At 47.0% G+C, this 13,639-nt stretch overlaps 1 protein-coding gene across 1 annotated transcript in view; it reads right to left on the reverse strand.

The window, feature by feature from the left end:
- col9a1b (collagen, type IX, alpha 1b) overlaps positions 1-13,639 on the reverse strand; it is a 117,159-nt gene that overhangs the window by 12,944 nt on the left and 90,576 nt on the right. Inside the window, exons 24-25 of the mRNA XM_060915648.1 lie at positions 12,810-12,881; positions 374-409 (exon numbers count right to left, since the gene is read on the reverse strand). Of these exons, the coding sequence (XP_060771631.1) occupies positions 374-409; positions 12,810-12,881 (108 nt within the window). The remainder of the gene's footprint in view (positions 1-373; positions 410-12,809; positions 12,882-13,639) is intronic.

The following is a 13,639-nucleotide window of genomic DNA, read 5'->3' on the forward strand; positions in this document are numbered from 1 at the left end:
CTTTGTCATAGTATTCTAATTGGGTGGCACAGTGGTGCAGTGGTTAGCACTGTTGCCTTACAGCAAGAAGGTTCCGGGTTCAAACCTCACAGTTGACGGGGGTCTTTCTGTGTGGAGTTTGCATGTTCTCCCTGCATACTTAGTGCAAGTCCCTAGACTGGGGAGGGTTGCATCAGGAAGGGCATCCAGTGTAAAACTTATGCCAAATCAAATATGCAGAACAGATCTGCTGTGGCTACCCCTAATGAAAGCAGCCGAAAGAAATAGTCATAATATTCTAATTGTTTGAGATGCACTAGTACATATTGTGTTATATTAGGCTGATGCAGGTTGCTGTGGAAAATTAAATCCATAAATATATCAAAAACCTCACCTGTTCTCCTTTAGAGCCAAATTCACCAGGGTCCCCCTAATATATTGTTGATAAAAAGTAACCAAAAGCTTATTTCCACAAACAGATAAAGAATGAATATCTTAGCTAAATATCAATTAAATACCCATTTATTTATAACTTGGCATTTTTGTCATAATTACATTGTTCAGTGGTGCAATAGAATTTCTTTTATTTATCTTTTTTCAGGCAGGTCAAGCAGACTTGAATTGGGTCACTGCAAAAATTGTTTCTTTGGTGTGTGTGTGTGTGTGTCAGTGATCACATTGATTTGGAACAACTCTCTGCTTTATTAATCACAACAATGGGTGAGCTTAACAACCTAACAAGAGAGTCTCCTCCAGTATGCTGACTGGCCAAGCCACCAAACACACATACAGGTACAGTGGCTTATCATGAACAAACAGGATGATCATTTAGCCTTTAAGGCACTTTAGCTTACACCTACTGTATAAGCAAAATAGCACTAGGCAAATATCAACATTACAGAACATTTTTTTTCTTACCATGTTATTTGACTATTTACAATAAACTTCCAATAATTGTATTCTTGTTCTTTAAACTTAAGACCATTGAACAGCAAATCAAGCTGGACAAACACATCACTTTAACAGGTAGGCCTATTCATAAATCTATCACCATAAGTGCATAAGGGAAAGAACTTAATGCAAATATCCAGCAGATATTATATTCTGACATACTGGTAGCAAAGTAAATAAATTTATTCGTGATAAAATTAGCTCATATGTTTAAAGTCTTGAATTTTCTGTAAAGCTGCTTTGCAACAATGTCTGTTGCTAAAAGTGCTATACAAATAAACTAATTTGACTTGGTAGCTGATTACTCAAACCACATTATACACAAAAAATATATGTAAAGAGGTGGGGGTTTTTTTCCAAGGTTTTGTTTTGTTTTGTTTTGTTTGGCAGTCCATAGGTGGGTTGCATGGGTTTCCGCCGGGTGCTCCGGTTTCCCCCACAATCCAAAGACATGCAGTTAGGTTGACGTGGGGCGGCCTTGGGCTGGGGTGCCCTTGAGCAAGGTACGTACCTGACCCCTAACTGCTCCCTGGGCGCTCTGGTGTGGCTGCCCACTGCTCTGAGTGTGCGTGTGTTCACTGCTTCAGATGGGTTAAATGCAGAGGATGAATTTCACTGTGCTTGAAGTGTGCATGTGACAAATAAAGGTTTCTTCTAAAAGGTTTCTTCTTTCTTCTAGATTTTCCTGCGTATATTTTGGGTTTGGTCTGGAGATGCAGCCTGACCATGTTATGTATCCTGCATTGTTATTCTCAGTGGGGAAGTGTGCTGTTGGCACTGGCCAAAGAGGGGATGTGTGTTATGATTTGTGTGGCATTTGGCTCTGTTGTTCGTGGTGTAGGGGAAACACTGACCATTGTAGAGTACCCAGTGTTCTAGCATTCTAAACCCTGTGTCGAGCTGTGGTGGTAGCAACTCTGCAACAGGAAGGATGTGGCAGTGGTTCCTCCTGTATGTTTTCTCATTGGAGTGGATGATGTAAGAGCATGGCTCCTTGCTCATCTCCTTCACAGTCCCAAATTGGTTGTACCCTTTGGAGGTCTGCATTCAGACCATTTGTCCCTCTGATAAAGGCTGGAGAGAGTGACTCGACTTATCGAAGTGGCATTTTAGATTGAGCCTTTTGTTGAGGAGTTGACTTGCTAAGCACTCTTTGGGGCTGGTTTGGGCTGGTGCTCACAGGAATGGCTGCATGTGTCTGTTGTGACATCAGGCATTCAGTGGGGGAGCCTATTGTGGAATCACAGGGAATGTTTCTGAGGTTCAAGGGATTGAGGACAATGTCAGTTCCATCTTTTTTTAACATCATCTATTAAAAAAATAGATTATGTCAGTTCCATATCTGTGAGATTATTCCATCAGCTGCTTGGCACTGTGGCCTGTTCTCTCTGCAAGCCTGTTTGACTGAGGGAACTCTAGTCTGCTAGTTGCATGAAGGAGATCCCATTTTTTGGCAAAACCTTTGAAATGCTGCTGGTGTGTTGTCTGGCATTGTCAGAGAAAAGGTTCTGCAGTGTACTGTGTACCGTGGACAGCAATGACACACAGCGCATGTGGCAGGGCATCCAAGCCATCATGAACTACAGGACAACACCACCTGACTGTGACAATGATGCCTCCCTTCCAGATGTGCTGAACAGCTTCTACGCATGGTTTGAGGCATAGAAAGGCATGGCAACAAGGAAGACCATCCTTCCTCCCAATGACCAGATGTTTTGTCTGACCACATTCGATGTAAGAAAAACTCTATGCAGAGTCAACCCACAGAAGGCTACTGGACCAGACAACATCCCTGGTAAAGTGCTCAGAGGATGTGCAGAGCAGCTGGTAGATGTTATCACTGACATCTTGAACATCTCCCTGAGCAACACCATCATTCTAAAGTGCTTCAAGACCACTACCATCATCCCTGTGCTGAAGAAGTCTTCAGTGTCCTGCCTCAATAACTACCATCCTGTTGCACTTACCCATACACCCATCATTATGAAATGTTTCATGAGGCTTGTCATGAGGCACATAAAGACTCTGTTGCCTCCCTCCCTGGACCCCCTGCAGTTTGCATATTACCATAACCAGTCAACAGATGATGCCATAGCCACCAACCTTCATCTGGCCCTTAGCCACCTGGACAAAAAGGACACGTACGTTCGAATGATGTTCACAGACTTCAGTTCAGCATTCAACACAATCATTCCTCAGCAGCTTATTGGAAAGCTGAGCTTGCTGGGCCCTTAACACATGGATTTCCTGGATTTCCTGACTGAAAGACCTCAGTCAGTCTGGATTGGGAGCAAAACTTCCAGCACTACCATACTGAGCACTGCCCCCCCCCCCCCCCCCCCCCCCCAGGGCTGTGTGCTCAGTCAATTGCTGTTCACTCTGCAGACTCATGACTGTGCAGCAATTCACAGTTAAAAAAATCACATCATAAAGTTTGCTGATGACACAACTGTGGTGGGTCTCATCAGTAAGAATGATGAATCAGCGTACAGAGAGGAGGTGCAACAGCTATCAGACTGGCGCAGAGTCAACAACCTGTCTCTGAACGTGGACAAAATAAAAGAGATGGTGGTTGACTTGAGAAGAACACGGAGTGCCCACTCTCTGCTGTACATCAATGGCTCACTTGTGGAGAATGTCAAGAGCACCAAATTCCTTGGTGTTCATCTGGCAGAGAACCTCACCTGGTCACTCAACACCAGCTCCATAGCCAAGAAATCCCAGCAGTGTCTCTACTTCCTACGTAGGCTGAGGAACTCATCTTCCCTCACCCATCCCCACAATATTCTATAGAGGGACTACTGAGAGCATTCTGAGCAGCTGCATCATGGTCTGGTTTGGGAATTACACCATCTCAGATTGCAAGACCCTACAGCAGATAGTGAGGACAGCTGAGAAGACCATTGGAGTCTCTCTTCCCTCCATCAAGGACATTTACACCACATACTGCATCCTGAAAGCTACCAGTATTGTGACCAACCCCACACACCCCTCACACAATCTCTTCACCCTCCTGCCATCCTGGAAAAAGGTACTGAAGCATTTGAGCTTTCACAGCCAGGCTTTGTAACAGTTTCTTTCCATATGCCATCAGACTCCTTAACTCTGAGGGACTGGAGTGATACACATAGACTGTTGAACACACCACTCCCACTGCAGATTTTGCACAGCGAACAATAATGCACTATTACTTTTTACAATGTTTACAATGCTCTGCACATACACAATGTTTACATCTTTTTTTTTTACATATATTACGTCAAAACACACACTCAACTTACACATTAACAGTAACAAGTACTGGTTGGCAATGTACTGTCTGTCTGTGCTAGTTGTTGTTTGTGCACTGTCCTTGCTGTCTGCACTACTGTATGTTGTTGTTTGCACTTCATGTTGTTGTGGCAGTGGGGGCATGATCAAGTGTCGGTCTGTGACCGGAGGGCAGAGTCACTACACCTGATGTCAGTTAACATGTGTTTGTGTGTCTTCCCCAGTGACCATGCCCTATATAAGGAGAGAGAGAGCAGAGGAAGAGAGCTCTCTCCCCAACCAGATTACCTGTGTGTGCGTGCGTGTGTGGCTGGGAGAGTGTAAAAATCACTGAAAAGTGACAATAAAGAGGGTTTTTTTTAACTCAGTTCTGGCCTGCCGTCCTTCTGTGCTCCACCCACCCGTCCGAATTTCTACAGTGGTGCCGAAACCCGAGGGTCGGAGCACGGAGAAGAACAGCCCCATGGAGTCCTCCCCCTTCGCGGACCTGGTCCACGCCCTCGCCATGGCCCAGCAGAGCCAGCACCAGGTGCTAGTCGCCCTCCGGAAGGAGCAGGAGCAAAGGTTCGAGGCCCTGGTGCTGGCACAGCAGGAAGATCGTCAGGCATTCCGGCACCTCCTCGTGTCAGCAGGGTCCACCACCTCCACCGCCGCGGGTCCTCCCCACCTCACCCTAACGAAGATGGGCCCACACGACGACCCCGAGGCCTTCGTCGCGTTCTTTGAACAAGCAGCAGAGGCCTCGGGCTGGCCGGTGGAACAGTGCGCGGCACACCTCCTCCCCCTGCTAACGGGCAAGGCACAGCTGGCCACGCTACAGCTCCCCACCAACAGCCAGCTGGTCTACACAGACCTCTGCCGGGCCATCCTCCAGCATGTGGGATGCACCCCAGAACAACACCGACAGTGCTTCTGCATTCTTCGCCTGGAAGAGGTCAGCTGGCCGTTTGTGTTTGGCCAGCAACTCCGGGACGCCTGCCGGCAGTGGCTGAGGGCTGACAACCGCGACGCCGAGGGAATCGTCGATCTGGTGGTACTGGAACAGTTCATCGCCCGACTACCCTAAGGGACCGCAGAGTGGGTCCAGTGCCATCACCCGGTGTTGCTGGATCAGGCCATCAAGTTGGCAGAAGACCATTTGGCGGCTGTTCCAACGGCAGGACAGCAGATCTCCTCTTCTCCCCTCTCCTCTCTCTCTCTCTCTCCCTCTCCCCTTCTGTGTCTCGTCCTCACCCCATTCCCCCACCGCGGAGGCGGGGGCCAGCTCCACCCCAGCCGACCCGCTGCACCCGCGGTGCCCTCCCGTTTCCCACTTCCATGTCTGTCTCTTCCCCCCCCCCTCAGGTGAGTGAGCCCCAGAGTGCTGGTGCAGAGAGAGAGCCCGGGCTGGTTTGCTGGCACTGTGGGGAGCCGGGCCACCTCCAGCAGCAGTGCTCGGCAATGGAGGTGGGTGCGGTGGTCTGGATCCCCGATGCACCAGGAACCGCCCTTGATCAGGCCGGAGCGTATCGCATACCGGTGAGTGCCCAAGGGGATACGTATCAGGCTCTGGTGGACTCTGGCTGTAATCAGACCTCAATCCACCAAAGCCTGGTGCAAGACGAGGCATTGGGGGGAGCACAATTGGTGAAGGTGTTGTGTGTGCACAGGGATGTTCACAACTCCCCTTTAGTGTCGGTCCACATTCTTTTTCGAGGGGAAAAATTTAGTGTAAAGGCAGCGGTTAATCCTCGCCTTACCCACTCGCTAATTTTGGGGACTGATTGGCCGGGATTTCGGGAATTAATGACTCATTTAGTGAAGAGTGGGTCCTGCCGTAGTTCAACAGGGGGAGGTCCTGGTGTGGCATTGGCGGGAGCAGCTGTCACAGAGCCGTCTACGTCATCACCGTGTCAGAGCGAGGAGCCGCAGGCTCCTCCTCCCTCTCTCGGGGAATCCCTCGCGGATTTCCCATTAGAACAGTCGCGGGATGAGACTCTGTGGCATGCATTTGACCAAGTGAGAGTAATCGATGGTCAAATGCTCCAGCCAAACTCCACCCCGTCCTTCCCCTATTTCTCCATTATGAGGGATAGGTTATACTGAGTGACGCAGGACACTCAGACTAAGGAGCCGATTACACAACTTTTGATTCCAAAGAGCCGCCGGTAATTGGTATTCCAGGCAGCTCACTTTAATCCCATGGCTAGACACTTGGGGCAGGATAAGACACTAGCCCGAATAATGGCCCGGTTCTATTGGCCAGGGATTCACGGCGATGTCCATAGGTGGTGTACGGCATGCCGCGAATGCCAGTTAGTAAATCCAGTGGCCATTCCAAAAGCGCCTTTGCGCCCTCTACCTCTACTGTTCGAAAGAATTGGGATGGATCTCGTCGGGCCATTAGATCGGTCAACACAAGGGTATCGCTTTATTTTAGTTCTGGTGGACTATGCAATGCGATACCCGGAAGCAGTGCCTCTTCGCAATATCTCAGCACGCAGTATTGCGGAAGCGCTCTTCCGCGTCATCTCCCGAGTCGGAATCCCCAAAGAGATTCTGACTGATCAAGGCACCTTGTTTATGTCATGCACACTGAGCGAACTGTATGGGTTATTGGGAATTAAGCCGATCCGCACCAGCGTTTATCACCCACAAACGGACAGTTTAGTCGAAAGGTTCAATTGCACACTCAAGAATATAATTAAAAAGTTTGTTCGCGAGGACGCACGCAATTGGGATAAATGGCTCGAACTCCTGTTATTTGCAGTGTGAGAGGTCCCAAAAGCCTCCATGGGGTTCTCCCCATTCGAATTCTTATATGGGCATAAGCCACGCGGCATCCTAGATGTACTGCGGGAAAATTGGGAGGAGGGACCTTCACTGAGCAAAAATGAAATCCAATACGTTATTGACCTGCACACAAAACTCCATACACTCACACACCTAACCCAGGAGAATTTGTGGCAGGCCCAAGAACGGCAAACCCGCCTGTATGACAGGGGTACGTGCCTTCGGGAGTTCGCACCAGGAGATAAAGTACTCGTACTGTTGCCCACGTCGAGCTCCAAATTGGTCGCCAAGTGGCAAGGACCCTTTGAGGTCACACGACGAGTTGGGGACGTTGACTATGAGGTGAGGCGAACGGACAGGGGTGGGGCACTACAGATTTACCACCTCAATCTGCTCAAACTCTGGAACAAGGAGGTCCCCGTGGCATTGGTGTCGTTGGTTCCGGAGAAGGCGGAGCTGGGGCCGGAGGTTCAAAAAGGGACATTGACATCGCTTACCTCTCCGGTCCCCTGTGGAGACCACCTCTCCCCAACCCAACTCACGGAGGTTGCCCAGTTGCAGACCGAATTTTCGGACGTGTTCTCGCCCCTGCCCGGCCACACCCGCCTCATAGAACACCATATTGCGATGCCCCCGGGGGTGGTAGTGTGCAGCCACCCTTACAGGCTACCCGAACACAAGAAAAAAGTGGTTCGGGAAGAACTCGGGGCCATGCTCGAAATGGGCATCGTCGAGGAGTCCCACAGTGACTGGAGCAGCCCGGTGGTCTTGGTTCCCAAGGCCGACGGGTCGGTCCGGTTCTGTGTGGACTATAGAAAAGTCAACGCGGTGTCTAAATTCGAGGCATACCCAATGCCTCATATTGACAAGTTGCTGGATCGACTAGGCATGGCTCGCTTTTATTCGACACTGGATTTAACAAAGGGATATTGGCAGATCCCCTTGACTCCACTATCCTGGGAAAAAATGGCCTTTTCCACACCGTTTGGCTTACACCAATTTGTCACACTTCCTTTTGGGCTGTTTGGGGCACCCACTACGTTCCAGCGGCTTATGGACAGGGTCCTCCGCCCCCATGCCACCTATGCGGCCGCATACTTAGACGATATTATAATTTATAGTAATGACTGGCCATGGCATCTACAACACCTGAGGGCCATTCTTGGGTCGCTGAGGCGAGCAGGTCTCACGGCCAACCCGAAGAAGTGTGGGATTGGGAGGGTGGAAGTACGGTATCTGGGCTTCCACTTGGGCAATGGGCAGGTGCGTCCCCAAATTAATAAGACAGCAGTGATTGCGGCCTGCCCGAGGCCCAAGACCAAGAAGGGGGTGAGACAGTTCCTGGGGCTGGCTGGCTACTATCATAGTTTCATACCTAATTATTCGGACGTCACCAGCCCGCTGACTGATCTCACTAAAAAGGGGGCACCAGATCCGGTCCAGTGGACGGAGCAATGCCAGCGGGCTTTCTCTGAGGTGAAGGCTGCACTGTGTGGGGGGCCACTGTTACACTCCCCTGACTTTTCTCTCCCCATTATGTTGCAGACGGACGCGTCGGACAGAGGGCTGGGGGCTGTTCTGTCCCAGGAAATGGAGGGGGAGGATCGCCCCGTGCTGTACATCAGCAGAAAGCTGTCAGTGTGTGAGGGGCGCTACAGCACAATAGAGAAAGAGTGCTTGGCCATCAAGTGGGCGGTCCTTGCCCTCTGCTACTACCTGCTGGGATGCCCTTTCACCCTCTGTTCGGACCACGTGTCCCTCCAGTGGCTCCACTGCATGAAGGATGCCAACATGCAGATCACCCGTTGGTATCTGGCACTCCAGCCCTTTAACTTCAAGGTGATCCACAGGCCGGGGCGCAGATGATCGTGGCGGACTTCCTCTCCCATGGGGGGGGGGGGAGTCAGCTGCAGGCCGGATGGCTGCCCGACCTGAGTCGGGCAGTGGGGGTATGTGGCAGCAGGGGCGTGGTCAAGCATCAGTCTGTGACCGGAGGGCGGAGTCAGGGAAGGTAAGTGGCAGAATCACTACACCTGATGTCAGTTAACCTGTGTTTGTGTGTCTTCCCCAGTGACCGGGCCCTATATAAGGAGAGAGAGAGATAGCAGAGGAAGAGAGCTCTCTCCCCAACCAGACGACCTGTGCGTGTGCGTGCGTGTGTGGCTGGGAGAGTGTAAAAATCACTGAAAAGTGACAATAAAGAGTTTTTTTGTACTCAGTTCTGGCCTGCCATCCTTCTGTGCTCCACCCATCCGTCCGAATTTCTACAGTTGTATGTAGTTATTGTCTGCAATGTTTGCACTTGTTGCAGTCTTGCACTTTATGTTGTATTTGTAGATTTGTAGTCCTGTGATGTTTAATGTAGCACCATAGTCCTAGAGAAACATTGTTTCATTTAACTGTGTACTGTACCAACTGTATATGGTTGAAATGACAATGAAAAAGCCTCGACCTTGACTGAGAAGTGTCTCTTCAATTTGGAGATCATAGCTGATGATGTCGTGTTATGGAGAAGGTTGATTTCAAACCACCTGGAATATGAATCCGCAACACTTGGTAGTGTTTCCCATGCCAGTTGAAAATATCTGTGGCCACTGTGGACCATGGGAGGTCTGGAACCGGGCGGAGATGAAGAGGTTCTTTTTACTGTTGAGACTTGGTGCTGTTGCACACTGTGCATGACAGGAAATTCTCAGTGATGTTTTTCAACATTGCTTGCCAAAAAAAATGATACTCCGAGCTTGGTTGTCTCAATAACTGGGTGGCCTTTGTGCACAATGTTGATGTGTTCTCTGTGCAGAGGCTAGGGAATAACTGCTTTGTGGCCCTTCATGATGATCCAGTCCTCCAGTGTGAGTTCATGTCTGTAAGGGAAGAAGAGACTAACAGCAGGTTGGAGCTGGTTTGCACTGGTGGGCCATCCTCGTTGAATAACTGCACAGAGGGTTTGCAAGACCTCATCCTCTGCTATGTGCTTTCTGAGTTCTTCCAGATGGGCTGTAGAGATGTATCTCACTTGTATGACTTCTAAATCACTGTTTTCAGCACGGCTCTGGGAGGCTTGTGTGTTTGGAGCTCTTGAAAGAGTATGTGCCAGATCCCAAGTTGGGATGTACAAAAATTTACCCCTTTTGTACACCAAACTGATGTCACAGACCTGCAGTCAGAGCAACATTCTCTGGAGATGGGCAGCGACAGTGTGAAGGCATTTCTTCAGGATAGTTATCAGAATTTGGTGGTCAGTTTCCATGATTGTGGGCTTTCTGTGATTGTGGCCAATACTGGTGGGCTGCACAGGCATGACATGAGGCAGTCGAATGCCTCCTGATGCTGCTGGAACCAACACCATAGAGTCTCCCTGTGGGTCAGTTTACTCAGTGGTGCTGCAATGTCACTGAGGTTTGGGATGTACTTGCCAAGGTAATTAACCATACCAAGGAAACACTATAATGAAGTGACATCTGAGGTGACTGGCATATCAGTGATTGCTGTATTTTGAGAGGGGTTTGCTTTTAGGCCTTCGCTTATGAAGATGTGGTCCAGCTTACTCGGTCCAGGCGAAATCTGTACTTGTCTAGATTTAACCTAAGGTTGACCTCTCTTGCACATTTGAGCACTCTCTTCAAGTTAGCATCATGTCCCACTAATCCACAACCTCTGATGATGTCATCAATAATGACTGAGCATGGATAACCCATGAATAGATGTTCTATAGAGCACTGAAACACCTCACTGGTACAGTTAATACTGAAAGGCATTTGTAGAAATCTGTAGTGCCCAAATGGAATGCCGCATGCCAGCAACACTGAAGATTTCTTGTCAAGACATATCTGCCAGAAACAGTTTTTCACATCCAAAACAGAGAAGCCTGGTTCCCCCCTACATATGTGCTGCCACCTCCTCAATGCTGTGCACGGGGTGATGGGGTCTTTTCAATGGTGTGTTGAGGTCTTTTGGATTGATAAGCATTCTGATTTCTTGCTTGTCCTTCTCTTGTACTATCACCATGGAAGAGAACCAATCTGTGGGTTCAGTGACTAGTGTTATGACACCTATGCTTTGCATGCATTTGAGTACAGCTTTGACTCTTTTTTGCATCATGACAAGGATGTGATGGGCTGCCTGGGCCACAGGCTGTATGCTGGGATCCACTGTCATGGAGAATGTGACTGGGGGTTCACCAGTCTCATCACTGAACAGGTCCTTGTACTGTGTATAAATTTGTGTGCTGAAGTCTGTATTGCCCTCCATAGGGATTTGATGTATGTCAGGACTCATTTTGACATCTACCATGCTCAATCACACATGACATCCTAGCAGTAGTTGCACCTATCTGTCCACTATCAAGAAAGGCAATGAGTAGTGCTGTTCCTTTAAACAGCATGCCAGTGTAACCATGCCACTGGTCTTAATTCTGGTTATCCCATAAGTGATAAGGTTTATGGCTTTCTTCTGCTTTACAAATTGCTCACCATTAGTCACTCATTTGAAAGTCTCCAGTGGCATTACATTGCATTTTGTTCCTGTATCAGCTTTCATTTCAGTGGGCTTACCATTTATTTGTATTGTGACAAATTCTTCATCCTTCATGTTAGCCTGAGAATTGACACAGTCAACATGATTGTCAACTTCGACAGCATCTACATAAAATGTTTCATTTTTACATGCTGTGGGCTGATCCACTTCCACTTCATGCACAGTCTGTTTGAAATACTTTGGCTCCATGGTTTAGACTTGCAGCAACTTTTGTAGTGGTTTAGCTTTTTGCAATTGTGACATTGTTGTGGTCAGAGAAAATGACTGGGGTCTTGACTGTTGCTGTCTGTTTGAAACTGGCTTTACTGCGTCAACACTGGTGGCTTGTGTGGCCAGTCTCCTGCTATTTTCCTCCATCACCTCATGAATGCAAGATTGAAATGGTTTTGGCATCTCAACAGAGATTTTCTTAAAGAGTCACGAGTGATGCTTGGAACAAATTGCTGCTTTATTAATCATGAATATAACAATGTGTGAACTTAACAACCAAGCAAGAGAGAGAGAGAGAGAGTCATCCAGTATGCTGATTGACTTAAAACTACTTCTGATAGCTAAGTGGCTATCATACTCATGATAGCTAAGTGGCTGCACTTGTGTGCATTATTATAATTAGGGCTTGTACTATTAATATTGATCATGTTTAAATGCTTTACCAGTACACTTTAAATCAAGGCAATTTATTTGTATAGTGCTTTTAACAATAACTGTTGTCGCAAAGCAGCTTTCCAGAAAAATACAGATTTTAAACATATATATTCATAACTTAATCTGTTTTGCTACCAGTGGACCTGGTACATTGCACAAAGTAGATGGAATAATGAAGAAGGAGGACTACCTCAGAATTCTTCAGAATAACATCAAACCATCAGTTTACTTCAACTGAATTTCAATCTAATTGAACGCTACCAATTCTGCTAAGAAGAGTGGTCAAATATCTATCCAGAATTCTGCCAGAAGTTTGTTGATGGCTACCAAAAGCATCTAGTCAAGGTGAAACATTCCAGGCATGCTGTACATATATTTTTGACCCTGAATGTATAATTTTGGCCCTTCTTTTGCACCAAATTATTGTTGTTGTTGTTGTTGTTTTTATTAAAGATGTATGTTGTACTATATTTAGATTTCCAAAGATTAGTTTTATGTGTCACTAAAGAAAGCAGCATATTATGTAAGAGACCACTTTTCAGACATAAAACAGCTGTTGAAAGCTGAAGGCTGCTGGGTTCCATCCTTGCAAATTAGACCTTTGACTGGAATATCAAAGTACACATTCTAAATAGGATTTTTTTTCATGACCTTACCCTGTTTCCTTTCTCTCCAGGTGTGCCTGGGGATCCAGGAAGTCCAGGCAGACCAAGATCACCTTTAGAGCCCTGCAAACAACTTTAATATTAATATTAGATAGTCTTCAAACACTTCAGAGGGAGTAATCTGAGATGATGTTATGACAGAGTGATGAGTGATAACACAATTGTTTGCAGCCTGTAATTAATGCGGCTGTATTAATAAAATTTCAAGTGAAACCTTTTGAATGGTTACATGCAAAAGTACCATAGTTATGGTACTCTTAGGCTTATCATTTAATTAACTCCTGACAAGAATGTATTTGATGGTTGTGTCCCCTCTGTAGGACATGAGTGGAGGATTCATATAAAGGAAAACCATTTTATGTATAATTTTAGCAAGTGCTTTATTAGTTGGAAGAGAAGTGCATAAATTATCTCTGTCTTAGCAGTGGATTGTGCAGACTTTCTTGGAAATCAAGTTATAAAAATGGTCACAAATGTATTCACTTTTTGTGAGAACATTTTCATTCTCACTGCAAATGTGTTTAATTTGCATTAGCTGAGAACAGGGAATGGATCTTCCTTTGAAGTTCAAGTGAGCTGGCAGAAAATGATTCAGAAAATTCCATAAATGAACAAAACATTTAGTGCAGGTTCAGTGAATCATTTTGAGAATGATTTTTGCTCAAACATTCAACTGAAAAGGTCTGTATATGGCCCATCTGAGAGTAGAATTGGGAGTTAGATCTGAAAAAAGTTAAGATAATGTCAATAGGTGAGTCCTTTTCCATTTGTGCATTCAGAAAGTGCTTTATCTGGCAATCATAATTCAGAACAACTGCATA

The sequence above is a fragment of the Neoarius graeffei genome, chromosome 3 (genome assembly GCF_027579695.1).
Source record: "Neoarius graeffei isolate fNeoGra1 chromosome 3, fNeoGra1.pri, whole genome shotgun sequence".
In the NCBI taxonomy this organism is placed as follows: Eukaryota; Metazoa; Chordata; class Actinopteri; order Siluriformes; family Ariidae; genus Neoarius; species Neoarius graeffei.